The 20,660-nt window shown below is 35.1% G+C and overlaps 1 protein-coding gene across 1 annotated transcript; it reads right to left on the minus strand.

Moving 5' to 3' along the window:
* Nucleotides 1–4,865: 4,865 nt before the first annotated feature.
* On the minus strand, nt 4,866–11,142 carry LOC117631514 (protein-tyrosine sulfotransferase). Its single transcript, XM_034364722.1, has 13 exons — nt 10,846–11,142; nt 10,376–10,447; nt 9,818–10,022; nt 9,649–9,720; nt 8,827–9,115; nt 8,551–8,691; nt 7,828–7,932; nt 7,579–7,726; nt 7,231–7,280; nt 7,067–7,135; nt 6,870–6,989; nt 6,391–6,516; nt 4,866–5,357 (listed from the first exon to the last, which is right to left on the minus strand). The coding sequence occupies exons 2-13, from the start codon at nt 10,422–10,424 to the stop codon at nt 5,217–5,219; spliced, it is 1,515 nt and encodes a 504-aa protein (XP_034220613.1). The 5' UTR covers nt 10,425–10,447; nt 10,846–11,142; the 3' UTR covers nt 4,866–5,216.
* Nucleotides 11,143–20,660: the final 9,518 nt, after the last annotated feature.

The raw sequence follows: 20,660 nt of genomic DNA on the forward strand, positions 1-20,660 counted from the left end.
ATGCATTAGGTACACATCTCATTCGGCATTTCCGCCTGCCCACCCTTTTTTGTTAAAACTTGTATCGATCAACAACTTCAAACTTCTATCGATAAACAAACTAGCGATTTGTTTGAATTTTTTATTAGAAATAGTGTAGCCGCGCGGCTATACTTCATACGGCTATACTGTTTATATATATATATTTTAATAGAATAGCCGCGCGGCTATATATATATATATATATATATATTTTTTTTTTTGGGGAGATCCCTGTGAGGCGGAAAACGACTCTTTAATATTTAAAAGGTATAGCCGTTCGGCTGTACTATATATTCGAATATTTTAAGAGTATAACGGCTATACTCTTTAAATATTTTCGGATATTTTAACGATCAACCAACTGAAAATAGCACACAATTAAATTTCCTTAAATCCTTGAACTTCTATCGATCAACAACTTAAAACTGAATCGAGATGATCTTCTGACTTTGTGATGTCCTATTTTTGTCTTTAGGTTCTTTAGTTCGTTTTTAAAGGTCAAAAGACTCAAAATATTTTTTTATTCAGATTAATTATTGCAATGGTCTTTGAATTATACATTAATTTCAAATCAGCACTTAAAGAGCAAACAATTAAATTTTTTTACAACCAATAAATCAGCAGTTAATAAAAGGTAAGCTCTTTGGTGTGTTATTAAAATTCATCTCCCTTCACCTCCGCTTTTTGGTAGTTTTGGTGTGATACCTAAAACTACGTATCTCAAAATTATTTCCAACAACGCTTTTCTAGATAACTATGCACACAACACCAACTTGAAAATTTTCCTTTTTTTATTTGCTAAAAAGTCAAGTTTACAAAAAGTTTAATAGGGACGAAGTTTTGATGAGTTGAAAGCTGAGGCACGCTTGGCGACATTAGATTTCACAAGCTTGTACATGGCCATGCCCATGCACAGACCAAATAAAATCACCCTCCAGTTGCTCGTCCTCCCCTCTCCGGTTGTCACAGTCTTTGAATCCTTCTTATAACAATCAATAGTCCGCCAACTATCCTCATCGTCAAAACAGGCCTGCAATTACAAAACTTTTTTTTATTTTTTTAAAAATGCAGATTAATTATCTTAGAATATTAATTAAAACACACTCTCTCCAAGCATATTAATTAAGCACCTGATAATTGGTGACGCAGATAATCTTGGTCTCAATCAAATTATCTCCCTTCTGAAGAAATAAAATAAAATAAAAATGATTTTCTTGAGCAACAAATCCCATATATATATATATATTATAAATAATGTATATACAGAGAAATTTTTTTGTTTTTGGTCAAGAATGTATATAAAGAGAATAGTAAACTCACTGCGGGAGTTGAAAGGCTCGACATACTTTCCATGGATATCAGCTCTCAACGTATTTGAATTGGGTGTTCCAACAAACAAAGCATGGATTGCTTATTATATTGTTCAAAACATATAAAGAAGAGTAGGGAGATAAAAGCAAAGAAGCTAAAAAGGAAATATATCTCATGGATTGGATGCTCTCCTATTTACTAAGTGGCACATTGCAGTCAAAGGAAACTGTATTTATTGGATGAAAATCTCCATTCATTGATGTTAGCCAAAACCTGGCTCTAATTTTAATTCATGTTAGCCATTGTTGTTTTATTTCGTACCAATGAACCCCAATTTTGACATGCTTATGTTGAAATAACTTATGCTCACAACGTTTCGATTAGAAATATACCAAAAAATTTATTGACAATTCAACTGTGCTTCCTAAAAAAGCACTTGGCAATGCTTCTCGAGAAAAACACTTATAAATTACTTATCCAAAAAGTGCTTCTCCTGAAAAGCACAAAAAATGTTTCACCATACAACACAATTACATCTAGAATGCATCGAACTTTTAGTTATTTTTGCCACACACTGCCCGAACCACACAAAAATAAACTCATCATGCATATGCTCACAAGCGCATGCACTAATTTTAAAACGTCAAGACAAAATAAAACAACATAATCAAATCGCTCGAACAACAGTGTATGTCCTAACAGTGCCCGAACCACACAAAAAATAGTCTCATGTTGGTTTTAGAATATGCTCACAGGTGCAAGCCCTAATTTTAAAACTTTAAGACAAAACAAAACTGTGTGGACAAAATAATGAGATCGCTCAAACAATAGTGTAGTAACACCTAATTGTCACTGAACATTTGTAGACAACCCCATCACACTACACTTTTGGACTATCATGACACAATTGTTCGTGCGACGGTGCCTAAGTAAATTTAGGTTTTAGTCACAAAAAAATTTTCACTTTTGGAAAAAGTCAAAGCTTTTTCAAAAAAGACAGAAAAACCTCTTAACTTTCAAATCAAAGAGATGCAAATGTAAAGGATGCCTTAGGAAATCCAAAAATAAATAAGGGCAATTTTGTCCATTTTGGCTTCTTTTAAAAAATTTATCTCTCCTTTGGGTTTTTCCAAAGTCTCCCTAATACCTAAATGTCACGAGATATTAGTTTTATTTAAAAAGTCGATATTAAAAACGATCATTCAGTCCAATGCAATCCAATATTAGATGAGACTAGATTGAATCATAACCTCTTGTTGGACTAGAATAAAATGTATCCAATTTACATTAGATCCGCTGAAAATTAACCGAAAATTGATCGAAGAGGTGAACAACCCTAGTCTTCTGGCTAAGGAACCCTACCCCAAAACAAGATTTCCTTCTTTGGCAACAAAAATTAAAAAAACAATGAAAGCCCTAATATCATAGTATCGACCAGTGCTCCACCATAAATTGCATTTTCCAACACAGAAAACGAGAAAATGTTATTTTTTGAGGCGAGACAGTAGAAACAACAGTATTCTAAAATCCACCAAAATAGAGAGAAAATTCTCAAATTGTATGAAAAATATGTTAGAGTTGCCGATTATGGTTCCGTAAGTTTGTTTAAATAAAAATATAAAACCCTAAAAGCCTAAGAATCTTAAAAGGAAGCAAATTACCTAAACGGAAAATTAATTTCAATTGAAGCAAAAATGGAATAAAATATCCCCATATCGGGAATCCCAACTATTCACGATTTTTCCTTTTCTAGAGTTATATTTGTTATGCTTGAGCAAAATTTTTGCGTCTTGAAAAGAGAAACCTTACTATTGTTTCTTCATTTGAGAGTGATTTTGAATAGGCCAATAATCACTTTAATGGAGAATCACTTCTCCATATAATATAATTATTTTAAGTGATTTTATGGAGAAGTACAAAGGAGGTGCATCTTCCCATAATCACTTAAAATAACCAAAAGTGATTATATGAAGAAGCACATGCGAGGTGCTTCTTCCCAAAAGTGATTATGGCCTATCTAGAATCACTCCCTTTTCCTATTATCTGGAACACCAAACCAAGAATTATTGAAAGTGACAAAAAAGAAAAAGACAAAAGAAAAAAAAAATATGAGAAGGAAAAGTGATTGTTTGACAAAAGTCAGAATTTCTAAATTGACATAAACCAATTCCCGTATTTGAATATAAAAAAACAAAGAAATTTAGGAATTTTCACATGGGAAAAAAACATGAAATTTAGAAATCCCAACTTTAAATTCTATCTAAATAATCATAATTTCTAAAATTTCAAGAGATACCACCACATTTCCTTGACAATGACCACCACCGAGGTCTAAAATATCAATGGTATTGGAAATATCAGTAGTCCAAAAACATGAAAATTTTGATGGAAATATCGAGATATTATCGATATCGATAAAATTGAATAAAAACCACATAAATTGTAAGAAAAACTTAGAAATTTTTATTGAAACTATGGAGGATGTTAATTTAGTCAATTATCTATTAGTTTATCACAAAAAATTGAAAGAAATGCATTGCATGATGGGTTTAATTGATTTAAATTGATTATATAGCAAGATGACAAACACTGTGAGTGTATAAAATATGTAGTAATTAATGAAAGAAGATTAAACACACCATAATCATTTACATATAATGATTTACTAATATTTTACACTTTATGCATTGCATGGTAAGATACATGAGTGACTTAGTACCACATAGAGTTTCCCTTCGTGTATTATCACAAAAACATAAGCAACATGGTGGTTAAGGCGTTGGAGAAGTGAAATGGCAGGGGTTCGAATCCCCTTTGCGTGTGTGCTTTGTGTTTTTCCTTTTTCTTTTACATCAATATTTTTGATATTATAACGATATTTTGACAAAATATTGCTGAAGTGTGAGAGAAATTATCGTCGATATTATCGATATTTATACGATGTGTATGAATATGTTCCGAAATATCCGTGACCCACAAAAAAAGTAATATCCTCGATATTTCGTCGATATTATTGACATTTTAGGCTATGACTTCCACCATCCCACCAATACCACCACTTTTATTTAAACAGTTTTCATAATTAATTGTTGTACCGCATTAATTACTGTGATAAATAATATAATTATTTACTGATTTTTCCTTGCACGCCTCACATTTGCCCGGAATGTGCTAATTTTGTTGAAAAATAATTGGCAAAATGAAGTCATTGTACCCGAATTGCACCAACTAGTAAACTACAGACTTGCTGGCAAAAAGTCGAAACCACATAAAACATGGTGGAATGGTAAAGAGACTGGGGAACATTCTTATTTTATTTACCTTTCATGGTAAGTACTACGGAATCTCTCACCTAAAGAAATAAATCAACTCATTAGTTTCCGACTCTGATTGGCAGAATTTCCACTTTCAACTGCCTCTAAGCAAGGTCATAAGTCATAAGTCACAATAATCATTTTACAAAAAAGATACAAGCTACAATCTAAATTATTCAAAATTAATCTAATTTACGGGAAGAGGAACTCGAACTTGAGTGCAAGAGGGTGAACTCACAATAATCTTTATTAATTATACAAAAATTGAACTTCTTAAGGAGCATGACTGGTTTGGTGATCCATTTTTGTTTTCAAGATGCAGATATCATCATGGCTACAACCGTTGAACCTAAATAGTCACCTTTTCTGCGACTGAGTTTCAAATACGTAGTTGACTGATCCAACCAAGGATGGGCTGATGCGAAATGACCCCCAAAAAAAAAAAAAAAAACTTACAAGGAACAAAATAAAACCAATTGATGAAAACTAAAGCAACGTGATCCCTTCTTTCTAAATCAGTTTTCCCAATAATTTTAACACTGTGATCCTTACAGTCTATGAAAGATATATTCATACTTTAACTTTTGACGTTCTTCTTTTCGCGTTAACAAATACATGGAAGGCCAAAAGGAGTAAAACAAGAGTCGTGCCTAATGAGAGGACTTTTATGCCTGTGCCATATGAACTCTTCAGCATCCTCCGCCAAATTTCCTGCAATTTAGATCACATTAATCAATGGAACTACGTTCGTTCAATTAATTAGCTATGGTGAAATGTCTTTGTGCACCTCCCCCTTCAACAAGTAAAATTCCAACACTTGCGTGCTATCGAAGCATGTAAACTATTAGGTGTAGAAATTGATGACACAGAAACATGAATTTAGAGGTTTCCTGAAAAGAGCTAAAAAGGATGAAGCAGATATGTTTTGGAATGTCATGTGACCACTGACCACAGCGTACCAATACTATTGAAAGCTTAATTTGTGAAAAGGCAATAGCATAGTATCAGTTTTATGATTAAGTGCAGAATATGTAAAGTAATTATGTAAATATGTTCAAGAACTTAATCATCATCTTCTATATTCAATGCCTATCACCAAACCTCAAGCTGATAAATAGAAGCTAGCAAAGGACTTTCAAATATGTATAAAAGAACATAAACATTAGATACTAGTAAGAGGTTATCAGTGCATTCTGCATGTAGATGACACAGGATAAAGCTTGGTTCAAAATAAATATCTAATAGTAATTGTAATTATGCAATGAAACCAAGCTGCTCTTTAGATGGAGAAACCGTCAGGATATGATTTGGCCAGTGAAAACAACTATGATAGTGGTTGTACAAAACATGAACACCTACATAGGTCGAGCAATCTGAACACTCTCAAATGCTAGACCACATTAACAATTTCCAACAACAATAACTATTTCAGTTCCAAAACTCTACTATAACAGAATTTACAAGTTGTCATTGGACGTAATTTGGAACCTGGAAAACATCTTAACACTTTGTAAACAAGAACGCCTACAAAAGGCTTCAATTTCCTAAAACATATAATGTATCTTTTTCCACCGCAATACATTTTCAGTTCCAAAACTCAATTTTGGCAAAACCAAAAAGGCATGGTTGAATGTAAATTTGTCAATTGGAAGACAAGCTGACACCATAAAGATAGTGCAGCACATCCAACCATATCTATAAGTATTAACATAGAGAATTATTGGCCTTGAACAAAGAGACTTACTGTGATGCCAAAATTATGCTTATGTTGCTTTGCAAATATATTCTGTGCATGTTTATAAAGCTCCAAATCAAGGTGGTTAAGTTGCCTTATCTGCTGGAGGACCGCTTCAGGAACCTGAAGTCGTGCCTGTAATAATTAAAAGGTCAAAATGTCATCCAAAGAAAAGGGGACCATAAAGCCCAATTTAATAATTTATGCAAGCCAAGAAAGGTGAGTTATAGCAACGCAACACCGATACGGCAAGTTCAAGTGCTTAGGAGGCAGTTCACGAAGTAACATGCAAACCAGGGGAATAGGCTTTACAATATTATATTCTATAAATCAGAGCTGTTCAGAATATGTCCTAGAAAGTTGATGCATCTAACCCAGAAGAGGACCAGTACAAGGAGGAGCGGATGATATACACACACGTTAATGAATGATGTAAAACATCGTCTAGAGTACCAGCTACTTTGGAGAAACTAGAAATTGAATGCTACCTCCTTTGTAAAGTTTGCCGGGGAGATTCTCTTCAAAGAAGCGTTGTGCCGGAGTGTTTGGGACTTCCGTAAATTAGAAATGCAGTCTTCATAAGCCTCCATAAGTTCTTCCACAGTCATCTAAGAAGGCGTAAAGAGGATCAAAGTCAACAAAGTAGCAGGATCGACCATTGTTATCAATATTGAAAATGACTTACATTTCCTTTCGCTGGTTCAACAGTTTCAGGAGAAGCAAACTCACTTTCCTTCCCATTTGGGGTTCTGTTCTGTCATATGCAGCAAAATTGCAGTAAGAAATCTGGCAAAATCACTATCCAAACGTGAAGCATTTCACATACTAATGATGGCTTTTGCTAATTACCCAAAGATCATTATTATCCGGCTTGGAATCTGAATCTGAGTAGTTCTGTTCTGTAGCACAAGTAGAAGAATAAGATAAACACCAAATTCATTGCCTAAATAAACTCTATATGGTAACTTTAGTAAAAATGAAAATTACACATGTTACCCAAGTACTATGCAACATAAAATTTTGTAATCCTAATAAATTCAGCTTTAAGGCATCACACAATTCGACGTTGAACTGCATGTTCTCAACTTTGTTGTGCTCTTAACACTGAACAAAATGAACAACTCCATTTGATTATTTTTGCAGTACTACACCAGAACTAGGTTAGACAACAGAATGTTAAGTAGATGTCACACTGACCGGATTTGCTGTCAGCAGCACTCTCCTCACTAGAATTTGATACTCCCAGCTGTGAAATCACCTGGGCACCAACTACATTCGCAAACATTGTTGCAGATTCTCTGTGCTCCTCAGTGAGACCAACATATAACATATCATCCAACCTCTTCTGCAAAATTTACAAGCAACCATAAGTAAATGAGGATTACTACAGAAACAATATTTGTAACCAAATCATGCGGACAACTTTAAAAAGTTGATTTGTATTACCTTTGCAACTTGTAAGACATGGTCTCCAAGAAGTTTATACTTATGTACACAATGACGCACTTCATGTGCTTCTGATAGATAGGAGTTGTTTGTCAATCCTGCAACCTTTCGAACCAAACAGTCAACCGGATAATAAAATAAATATATTTATATAAATTTTGACAGCGATGCTAAAAAAAAGAAGAAGAGAGAACTTCGCAACTGCATCGAATTCTGACCACTTTTTTTTTTGGTTTGGGGGGGGGATGTGTTAGGTTATTAAAGAAATCCCAAAATAAAGGAGCCTACGATGCATAAAATGAGCTATAACCTGCAAAAAGCATCCACTTGCCGTTGCTTCAAGAAGCTACTAAAGCTTTTCAAAAGTTTAACAACCAAAATTTCAACCAAACATTGCTGAAGTTCCGACAACAGAGTGGAAGGACTAGTTTCAGTGTTGGTACCACCAAAAAAGGGAAATACGGGCTGATATTTAGGCATATCATCCAATATTTTAAACATTTGATCAAACTAGAAGATCATTCAATCAGTTAACATGGTAGAAGAAATTCAACCAAACACAATAATCTCAATATTACCTAAAATTTGAGAACCATTTAGTATCTAAGCAAAGCTGTCTAGTGCTTTCCTAGGTCATGGGCGGAGCCACCAAAAATTTAATTTAAAATAAAAGAAGCATTAAAGATTCCCATGATGCTATTAAACCATAGGAGGATAAACAACCTGAAATGTTGCTCCATTGTGAACAACTTCTTGAGCTATAGGGTGATTGATGAACTTGTGTAATGACATCACAATTTCTTCCATGTTGTATGGGTCATTGCTCTGAAAGTTATTTGAGCCCCTAAGCTTTCGACCATCTCTCTGTACAGCAAAGTCAATACAAATAATGTCCCCAGGGAGAAATACTGCACTTCAACAGAAATATACTAAAAATACATGAGAGCTGCAGAAACCAAAAAGGTCAAATGGGTCCAAGCAGCACAGAAAAAAGCATACCCGAGTAAAAAGGTCTTCCCTCATCCATGGAACCAAATATTTCCATGGCCAAATATCCAGTGTGCTTACTCCTTTAGTCTTTGCCCGCATACGTCTTGTCATTTGTGTTGCAGAAGTTAAGTTAGGATGCACCAAAAACCTAGCAGCTACCTCTACCGAAAATTCGTAAGTACTAAAAACACGGTCAACTGGATTCCTAAGTATTGTCACTACTGATGTTCTCTCCCTGGGAAGTTTGGACATCATACTATAATCATCATGAGTAACCAACAATCTGCACTGCTGTTTTCTGCAAAGGGTACAAAATTAACATCCATTAATGATGCAGACATGTGAATAGTTAGGAAAGAATAAGGTAAAGATGAGGATGTAGTTCTGTAAGACATCCAACTTAGTTCCTGATGTCAACCTTGGCTTTATTTTAAGATGCTACCCTAGCAGAAGCACCTATGAAAACCTTGTGAAACAAGTTTCTAAGAAAATCCACACCTCATGATCTGTCTCCTTTTAATTATGTGTTGTCTCCCATTTATGAGTCAATAAGTAGAATATCACAGTCAATATAGAAAATAACAGCTTTAACGAAAAACCCTTCCCCTCTGCAAGCCAATGGAGCTACCAACTTCCACCAGATCTGTCAATAATTTGCAAATAAAAACACCTTCCTGCAAAATCTCTAACCTACATGCATCTCAATGCAATCGAGTTTACTGATTGTCTTGCAACAAAATGATTTGAATGAAGTGATACTCAAGTATTGAGAAATTTACGAAACAGAATATGTCAAGAAACAAAATTATACAAGAGAAAACAATATATTACCTAGGATCAAATCGAAGCTTATCATACGATCGAGGGCATTCCAGAGAGCTATAGTACAACTTTCTCAAGAAACTGTAAGTGTAAACATAGCCAGAAGTATGAATCAATATGGTTGTCAAATCATGGAGTTACAATCTTTAGGTAATAAAATTGGACCTAATGGAATTACCAATGGAAATATGTACGCCCTCCTGTTCTGGGGACGTGAAGGAAAAATAGCAAATCCCGCAGTGTGTGTTTGTCTTCTTTAACTTCTTGTTGAAGTGAAGAAAATGCCCATTTTTTGACAACTCTTTCACAATGCTCAAAATCATTCTTAATAGGAGAGGCATTCACAGCTGTGGATGAGTTATGAGAACCCCAAGAATAGCAGCCTGACCAAAATAATTATCCAAGTAATTGAAAGGGTTCGAAATGAAAGAAAATAGAAATAAGTAACTGAAAAGGGTTTAAGCAAAACAGAAAGGTCCCCCAGTTTGCTTGGCACTCGAATGGGTCACATAGCATGAGGTTCATCTCCACACAATCCCACCTAAACTGCCACTACATATATGCATACATACCTACATAACAACATATATGAAGACTAACTATGTACAATATTACAAAGAACAAAAGAGGTAACTTGAAAAATACAATAGCTTGCAGACCAAAAAGAAAAATTAAGAAATGATAAGAACAGATTATAGGATAAGTATAAAGAGACTAAATTGAGTTTGATACATACCCAATCCGAGAAGCAACAGCAGGATAGAGAATTTCAGAGTAGGATCCATACACCTTATTCCTACTACACACACTGTAACAAAGTAACAATAAGACAAAGTTGGAAGCTTTCTCAAGTGTTGAGGAAAAAAAAACATATAAAATGACAAAATAAGTAGCTATTCGGCACAACATGAATGAAAATGAGCACACCTTAAAAGTTAAAACTAATTCTATTTGGTTGCTTGTGAAAATTTTCCAACAAATTTCCTTCCTTTTCCTTTCAAACAAACAGGATTTAAAGCCAATTCCCTAAAATAGGAAACAGAGGACCAGACATTTTGGACACTACGAACTGAGATATGGAAATAGGCAAACTTGCAAAAACCCAGAAGACCCTAACGAGCGGAACGACAAGAAGAAAGCGAGAAATTCAAAGAAGACATGAAGAAAAGAAAGGGAAATGGAACAAAATTCGATGGTTTGGTTCACCTGTATCGAAATTGGGGGTCTCGTGCTCATAAACGGTGTTGGGACTCTAGCAGACAGCGGTGAGGCCGATCAACGAGGGTTGAGGCCCCACCTTTCAGAACCTTCCAGAGATCCTGAAAAGGTCGCCCGGTCCCCTGGTTTCAAATTTTCTCAGCAACCAAACAGAAACAGCAATTTTCACAGGAAAATTTCTTTTTTATTTTTATTTTTAGAAGCTCTGCAATTTTGTGTTTGATGTTGATTGGTTGAGGATCAGTAGTGGGTCTTTAAAAGTCTCTGCGTGTATTTGTGCGCGCGCCACTCCAAATGGAAGAAGGTTATTGTATGGAAAAATAATGAAGGGAAGTTTGTCCGAAGGCCATCTGTTTTACAGGGGCAAAATCGTCATAAAAAAAAATTAGGATTTTCATTTGAATCATGTCTGTTTTCTGTTTTGTTGTCTATGTTATATTTTTTTATTTTTTTATTTTGGTTATGTAATGAAGACAGTTTTAAAAAATAGAGGGTAATATTCAATAAATGATGGATTGAATCATAAACACTGTCACGATCTCATGATGATTTTTTGTGGAACATAAACAACAACCTTCTGAAAAAGAAAATAAAACAAAGGATGTTTTTTTTTTTTCTGTCTATCTAGTTTTGCTTGATTTTCCATTTTAAGTTTTTTTTTTCTTTGTTATTTCTTGTTCTATAATTTTTTTGCCGTCCCTTTCGAATGAATATAGAATTGCATTTTCATGTTTGATTTGCCGTCCCTTACAAATGAATATAAAATTGCATTTTCATGTTTGATAAGTACCCTTTTCATATAGAGCGGGAATTTCATATACATTTTTTCCCCATTTGGGAAATCATTTGACTCACTTTTTTTTGGGGACCAACTTTATCATGTTCTAAAATTCAAATACCACTTTTAGTTAATAATTTTCATAAAATTTTTATAGAAAAATTGAACAAATTTTTAATTCATAATATTGTGCATACTAAATATGAGAATAAGAAAAAATAGTATTTCTTTGTCCCTAATCCTTTACCTTAATTTATATTTTTCTAAAACCACATTCTTAAATTTGAAGGTTTTTAATTTTAACTAGACAGAATTGACCGTACTAGATTTGAACGGAATCATCATGTCATAAATGACAATAGCATCCCTTAGACAGGTTGGGCAAATCTGTTGGTTTTTGGGCAGAAAGTTGGGGCAGGCTGTTTGGGGTTTGGGTGGACTATTTTTCTATTGCTGTAGTGCGACACAGGGTGTCCCTCTCATCCTTGGACAACGGTGGATTGTGGAATCGTGGACTGTGGAGCTCGTTGTATTATAAATAAATATTGTATTTGCTTTTTTCATGGGGCCAAAGTAGAAATGGAATCCCACCGGCCACCACCCTCTACGGGAGACAACTTGTATATCACCAGGACAGCCGTCAACTGTGATAACTCTTCAACATGACCCAATATACAACAAGTTCTTCGGTCTCTATGACCCAATATTCTGTGTCATTGCCTCTTTGGTGGAATCCTCTGCCTATCCACTTGCTGTTTTTGCCACATGCTTATGCTTCTTCTACCATTTTTCTTTCATTTTCTTTCTGCTAGTGCCACATCCTAGGCTAGTCCCATCTCTAATATAGTAAAGATTAAAATAGGAATGGAGACCCACCCATGAGCTTGATAATTATTGCAGAACTTTATTGACAATAACCATTTTATTTTTAGTTTTTATTTTCTTCTTTTAGATATAATAAAAATAAATGGAGAAGTGGAGAAAAGGTGAACGGTGATGCGGAAGGGATCATATGATGAATGGTATACATATATGGGTGTTTCGTTCTATAGTAAAGGTGTACCATAAATGTGGATTTTCATATTAGCCATATGATTCATCTGAATAATAACTTTACATGAGTTTAATGAAATGATCATGTAACTAATATGAAAGTTCATATAACGGGTCCATATATGACCTTGACTATAAAATTTCGCGGTTGATATGTTTCATTAAATTAAAAAGACTACTATTGAATCACCGGCCCATACCTATATGTATTAATCATGGGCAGAAACTCAGTTATATGATTTGCCAGATTTAAGGCCCAACCCAACTAAAAATGATTTGAATTATAGCAGCAAAAAATAAGTTCTGCTTCACATTAAAATATCAATTGAGCAAGTAAAAGAATTTGATAATGAAACCAAACGAAACTAAGTGAAGATCAGCACTAACGAAAAAAAAAAAAAACATATTTACATAGGTGGAAATCAATCCTAATGATATCTAAAGTGCCATGCCTTATCTGTTCATCCATCAGAGATTCAGAATTTGACAATTGTTTTCAAGCACAAGGAAAAAATTGAAATTAATGATTAAATTAAAACCAAAAAACATTGGAGCACCTTGTAGTGTTGAAACCATCACAAGATGTTCTATTAAAAAAACTATTGAACGGTTAGGTTGCACATGACCTGGCCAAACCATCCATAAATCTTTTCGTGGAAAGCAATCACTAGGTCAATACCTGTGTTTGGTTAGTAAGTTCAGGTTTGGAAAATGATTTCCTGTATCATGGGAAACCAAGGCAAGCATTATTACAACTTTTTATAACCAACTTACCGCTATTAACAATTAAAAATGCTAAGGCAAACATATTACATTTTTTAACGCATATTTCTTATTTAGGGATACAACTGCAAAACCAAACCAAATGTGTTTCCAGTAGGATTTGGATTGGAAATACATTTTGTTTGGTTTTCAAAATTAATTAGGATTTGGATGGGAAATACAATTTACCACTATAGAATTTGGATTGGTGTCCACAAAGGGGTTTCTATATTGACAGTCCCATGCTCATTGATCTATTTGTAAGTACATTATCAAATAATTTCAGGGATTCTTTTCGATCGAAATTTTAGAAAATTTATTTTGACGATGGACTTCCCAACACGTACATACATGAGGGGGAAGGACCCCATGGGAGATCAAAGAAGGGAGGCTGATTACAAGATGAGATTTGAAATGCATGTGGGATGACGAAAGAGGATGTCAAGGTCTGGATTGAGGTGAAATTGCTGGTTGGTTGTGAAGGCTGATAAGAATTGCTAATTCATAAGAATTAAGCAAAGTGTTGGAAATATTTTGACTAATTGGAATGTGGGCCAACATTGTATCTTCCAAAAGTTAATTTTCTTTGGAAAAAAATTGCTTGCAGTGGCTTAAAATCAAAACGTCTAGTTGATACTAGATAAGTATAGATTGATGGAAAGGTGGCAAAACATAGGGTTACTAAAGTTAAGTAGACCATAAATGCTAGGGATACCCTCACTTTTTCTTGCTTGGCCATAATGAGTAAATAGACTAGGAAGAGAAGAAAGTAGACTGGTTAGCTAGGAAGAGGAAAATGGAAGGAGGAAGCCTAAACAAGCAGAGAAATGAACAGGAAATGTGGGTGGGTGGGGGCTTCTTTTGTAGTATAGTTTACCTAGCTAAGGTTTTCTATTTTCTTATATTATTGATGCCAGCTGGCTAGGGTTTAAGAGAAAGGCAAGCTCGCTTTGCCCCAAAACAAAAGCAAGCGTTACAAGAGGAGACATGTTTCAGACCGCTAGGGTAGTCTAGAACAGTATAAGGAATTCAAAATATGTGGATAAGATTTTGGGTCTCTTGAGCTCTATGACCTAGTTAGGTTTAATGATTTTTGCTCAGGATATATAGCTATTAGCTAGCAAGTCCTCCATGTTGCTCCATTGTGAACAACTTCTTGAGCTATAGGCTGATTGATGTACTTGTGTAATGGCATCACAATTTCTTCCATGTTGTATGGGTCCTTGCTCTGAAAGTTATTTGAGCCCCTAAGCTTTCGCCCAGCTCTCTGCACAGCAAAGTCAATACAAATAATGTCCCCAGGGAGAAATACTGCACTTCAACAGGAATTTACTGAAAATACACAACCAAGTAAAAAGGTCAAATGGGTCCAAGCAGCACAGAAAAAAGCATACCCAAGTAAAAAGGTCTTCCTCATCCATGGAACCAAATATTTCCATGGCCAAATATCCAGTGTGCTTAATCTTTTAGTCTTTGCCCGTATACGTCTTGTCATTTGTGTTGCAGAAGTTAAGTTAAGATGCCCCAAAAACCTAGCAGCTACCTCTACCGGATTCCCAAGTATTGTCACTACTCTCTCCCGGGGAAGTTTGGACATCATACTATAATCATCATGAGTAACCAACAATCTGCACTTCTGTTTTCTGCAAAGGGTACAGAATCTCTAACCTACATACATCTCAATGCAATCGAGTTTACTGATTGTCTTGCAACAAAATGATTTGAATGAAGTGATACTCAAGTATTGAGAAATTTGCGAAACAGAATATGTCAAGAAAAAAATTATACAAGAGAAGACAAGACATTACCTAGGATCAAATCGAAGCTTATCATACGATGGAGGGCATTCCAGAGAGCTATAGTACAACTTTCTCAAGAAACTGCAAGTGTAAACATAGCCAGAAGTATATATGAATCAATATAGTTGTCAAATCACGGGGTTACAATCTTTAGGTAATAAAATTGGACCTATTGGAATTACCAGTGGAAATATGTACGGCCTCCCTGTTCTGGGGACATGAAGGAAGTGTTCGAAAAAAAAAACATAGAAAATGACAAAATGAGTAGCTATTCAGCACAACATGAATGAAAATGAGCAGACCTTAAAACTAATTTCTATTTGCTTGCTTGTGAAAATTTTCCTAGATTTTTTTTTTTTCCTCAAATACCACTTTTGGTCATTTTAACCATCAATAATTTTCATAAAAGTTTTATAGGAGAATTAAACAAATTTTTAATTCATAATATTGTGCATACCAAACATGAGAATAAGAAAAAAATGGTATTTCTTTGTCCCTATTTCCTAGCGTTCTCAAACACGAAAGGGAATGAAGGATTAGTTTTCTTTACCTTCATTTATATTTTTCAAAAACCACATTCTTATATTTATTTTGAATGTTTTTTAATTTTAACCAGACGGAATTGACCACATTAACTATCTAACAAATGGGGAACTTGATGGAGGATGAACCTTCCAAAATCACCATTGAAAAAGTGGGAATTGAATTTTTCAAGTTCAGCCTTGAGGGAAAGTGAATGACTTAGGAGGGAGGAATTGTTACGTACGTCATGTTTTGTATCTTTATTTTTATTGTCTTAATATTTCCTAGAACTCACTGGATATATGCTTACCCGACAAGACGCAAGAGGTACACATTTAAACCCCATCCCTCACACCCCAAGTAAAAGAAAGGGCCCCTATTGCATCATTCTATGTACCCGGGGGGATTAAATGTGTACATTTGAAGTTGCTCATGTTTCTTTTTTGCTGTGTATAGATTTTTGTATGGGGTTTAAACCCCATTCCAACAACAATAAAAGTCAACATCACAACTAATTTCCTACCTACAAGTTTGCCTCTCGATCTAAAGAACGTTGACTAAAATTTGTTTCCTCATTCTCAGGATTATGCGTAGGCTCATTCCAAACTTGATTAATTCAAAGTCTCCTCCTAAGCCTCCTGCATATTTTATTTCTTTCTCTCCAAAGCTAAATAAATGGCACTTGAATTTTCAGTTCTCCTTTAACAAGGCTTTGGATTTCTCTCAATTTCTTGCTTTTTGTTAGCCATGTCTACAACTAATAGCTCAGCAGACAGATATCGTATCACTAGTATTCAGGATCTCCTCAGTTTCTTGCTGGGATGCTTCCTTTTTTTGGGGTGTATCGGCTTTCCTATTTTTTTTATTTGCCAGGCGATAATGACACATCCGGAGACATACAAAGTCCCTGAATTCAACGTCACCAATGCTCAGCTCAATCGATTGAATTACACCGAAACTAACCATACTCTCTCTTACAACCTCGCCCTCAACATCACCCTCACAAACCCCAATAAGAAAATCTTATTTAAGTTGACTGACATCCAAGTCATTGCATACCACCAAAACAAGAGATTTGGTCTTGTGACTTTGATGGATAGGCAAACATCGTTTGATCAAAACCCTAAAAGTTCAAGCGTTTTTAATAATGCAGTTATTCAAGGGTGGAAGCCTATGATGTTTGAGGAACCAGTGCTTCCCAATGCTGACCTTTACAATATTGATGTGGTGATTGCTTTCCGAGAAAAAGGTGGTGGATTGTCTGGCCAAGTCATGTGCAATCTGAAGCTTCCATTGAGTTTTAATGGAACATCATGGAATTGTTACAAGACTACAAAGTGCTCCAAAGTTTTTTATTATCGGGGTTCCTAAATTTAGGTCTAAAAGACAAGCTGCTGTTAGGTTTAATATCCACATCTTTTTTGTTGTAGATGTAGGTGATTTGACTTGTATTACTTTTTTGTTCTGTAGATTTTACAGTTTGAGGTAAACTAAGGAAAACATATTGAAATTTTAAATTTAATGAATTATTTCCATATAATTGAATTTCATAAATGAATTTTTGAATTCAGTTATTGATAATATTTTCCTAATATACAGATAAAATAAAATTGGCTTTTTATCACAAAACGTCCTTGAGGTTCACGAAACTATTAGATTGCTTTCTCATGTTTGGTAAGTCCAGGTTTGAGAAATGATTTCCCGGATCATGGGAAAATAAGGCGAAAATGAAACCTTTCATCCACCTTGAGTTTCATTTTCCCTCCTCACGGGTAGGGATGGCAAAAATTCCCGCGGGGGAGGGTCCCCGTCGGGTCCCCGACCCTAATGGGGGGAGATTTCGGGGCCAAATGGTTATCGGGTATGGGGATCCCCGAACTTAAAAAATCCCCGACGGGTATGGGGAGGGGATGGTATTGGTGTCCCCATCCCCGAATCCGACCCGAAAATATATATGTTTATATTTAAATAAATAAATATATAATTATAATATTTATGTTTAACCCTAAGTTAACCTCTCTCTCCTAATTCTTCCTAATCTTTTCTAGAATTTCATATTGATGTGATTTTGAATAGTTGAGTTGAACTTTATAGTTAATTTGGATTTGTTGAATGATAATTTAATATGAAACTTAATGTTAAAATATATGATAAATATTTTTTGTGCAAAAAAAATCGGGGATTCGGGGCGGGTATGGGGGATAATCCCCCGACGGAAACGGGGACGGGGATTCCCCGAAACCTATTAAACGGGGATTAGTTCGGGGATGGGGGCGGGGATGGAGAGCGGGGACGGGGATGGTATTGTCATACCCGGCCCCTACCCGGCCCGTTGCCATCCCTACTCACGGGGTACAAGGGCCACAATTAATTACAACTTTTATGACCAATTTACCACTATTAACAATTAAAAATACCAAGGCAAACATATTACACTTTTAATGCATATTTCTTATTTAGGGATATAATTGGAAATACATTTTGTTTGGTTTTCCAAATTAATTAGGATTTGGATGGGAAATACAATTTACCACTATAGGATTTGGATTGGTGTCGAAAAAAGGGATTTCTATTAACATTAGTGTCCACACAAAGGTATGTTTTGGCACTAAATTGGGAACCAAAAGTCTCAATAGAAACTCCTTTTGTGGACATTAATATCCTGCTCATTGATCTATTTGTAGGTACATTATCAAAAAATTTCAGGGATTCTTTTCGGTCGAAATTTTGGAAAATTTATTTTCACAATTGACTTTCCAACACGTACATATATGAGAGATCGAAGGACCCACGGGGGAAGGACCCCATGGGAGATCAAAGAAGGGGTGGCTGATTACAAGATGAGATTTGACATGCATGTGGGATGACAAAAGAGGACGTCAAGGTCTGGGTTGAGGAGAAATTGCTGGTTGGTTTTGAAGGCTTAGTGCGTAATTAATATGGCTGCTTCACTTCATCAGAATCCATTGAAGAGCTAAATGTTAATCAATTGTTGATAAGAATTGCTAATTTGATCATAAAGAAATGACTTTTTATCACAAAATATCCTTGAGGTTTGCGAAACTATTAGATTGTATCTTTTATGTTTTTCTTGTGTCATTTGTGGTCCTTAAAGTTAATACGTGTGCTTATAAATAGTTTTTCTATCAAGTTCTGTCCAAAAATCTGTTAAATTGATGATGTGGCACACATGTGAGTCTCACATATCCAATGTTATGAAGCCACGTGAATTAAATAAAAACATACATTTTAAAAAATAATTTCAATTTATAAACCATTAAAAAACTTTTAAAAAATAAAATAAAAACTCACCACCTCTTTCAGCTCCAGCAGCGAGCGAGCGCCTTGGGTTTGGTTTTTGGTACTTCTTCTGGGGTTCCAAGTACTTTGAAAGTTTTTAGCTTCAGCTGCTCTGCTTGCTTTCTCCTTCTTAAAATCCTATTTATAAATAAATAATAAACCAAAGCTCTGCTCTATACAAACGTCTACTCTCCCATCCAACCTCCTTCCATATATCCCAACCCGCTATCTCAAATCAACACCCACAACAGCCAGCCCAAACCTCGATATGCCATGAACACCCCTCACCCACTGCCCGTCTAATCTCCACCACCAAAGCCCAAAATTGGATGTTGTAATTATTTTTATAATACAAAAATGGGGTGAAAATTTAGTTTTAGCTATACCAATATTGATACCTCAATAAGTCAATGTATACTTATACTAAAATCTCATAAAATTATGTTCACTTATTTAAGATGTAAGGAATATAAATCACCGCAAATATCAACAAATGAGGATGAACCTCCAAAATCACCATTGCAGAAGTGGGAATCGAATTTTTCAAATTCACCCTTGAGTAAAAGTGAATGACTTAGGAGGGAGCAATTGTTACGTACGTCATGTTTTGTGAGAGAGAGAAATAAAATATATAGGAGGCTTAGGAGGAGGCTTTGAATTAATCAAGTTTGGAATGAGCCTAAGCATAATCCTGAGAGTGAGGAAACAAATTCTAGTCAACGTTCATTAGATCGAGGGGCAAATTTGTAGGTAGGAAATTAGTTTCGATGTTGACTTTTGTTGTTGTTGGAATGGGGTTTAAACCCCAAACAAAAATCTATACAGCAAAGAAACATGAGCAACTTCAAATGTACACATTTAATCCCCACGGGTACATAGAATGATGCAATAGGGGCCCTTTCTTTTACTTGGGGTGTGGGGGATGGGGTTTAAATGTGTACCTCTCGCGTTTTGTCGGTAATGCTAGGGAGACCATCTAGTTGTACCATATTTGTGTACCAACTGATGTGGCTGATGAGTTAGCTATAATTTTTTAATTTTTAATTTGTACCATATTAAATGAGCTTTAATTTTTCCTACACCGCTTAGGTTTCTGTAAAGTGAAGAGAAAAAAATAAAATAAAATAAAAGGTCATTTAATTATGTGGCATAGCCAACTCATCGGCCACATCAGTTGGTACACAAATATGGTACAACTAGATGGTCTCCCTAGCATTACCGACAAAACGCGAGAGGTACACATTTAAACCCCATCCCCCACACCCCAAGTAAAAGAAAGGGCCCCTATTGCATCATTCTATGTACCCGTGGGGATTAAATGTGTACATTTGAAGTTGCTCATGTTTCTTTGCTGTATAGATTTTTGTTTGGGGTTTAAACCCCATTCCAACAACAACAAAAGTCAACATCGAAACTAATTTCCTACCTACAAATTTGCCCCTCGATCTAATGAACGTTGACTAGAATTTGTTTCCTCACTCTCAGGATTATGCTTAGGCTCATTCCAAACTTGATTAATTCAAAGCCTCCTCCTAAGCCTCCTATATATTTTATTTCTCTCTCTCCAAAGCTAAATAAATGGCACTTGA

The sequence above is a fragment of the Prunus dulcis genome, chromosome 6, assembly GCF_902201215.1.
Source record: "Prunus dulcis chromosome 6, ALMONDv2, whole genome shotgun sequence".
NCBI classification, from domain to species: Eukaryota; Viridiplantae; Streptophyta; class Magnoliopsida; order Rosales; family Rosaceae; genus Prunus; species Prunus dulcis.

Excerpts from the sequence above, each read along its gene's own strand:
- LOC117631514 (XM_034364722.1), bottom strand. The coding sequence starts at position 10,424 with ATGGATCCTACTCTGAAATTCTCTATCCTGCTGTTGCTTCTCGGATTG. Across the intron at positions 8,692-8,826 it reads GGGAAGACCTTTTTACTCGG|AGAGATGGTCGAAAGCTTAG; the intron begins GTATGCTTTTTT and ends TTTGCTGTACAG. Across the intron at positions 7,136-7,230 it reads CGGATAATAATGATCTTTGG|AACAGAACCCCAAATGGGAA; the intron begins GTAATTAGCAAA and ends TGCATATGACAG.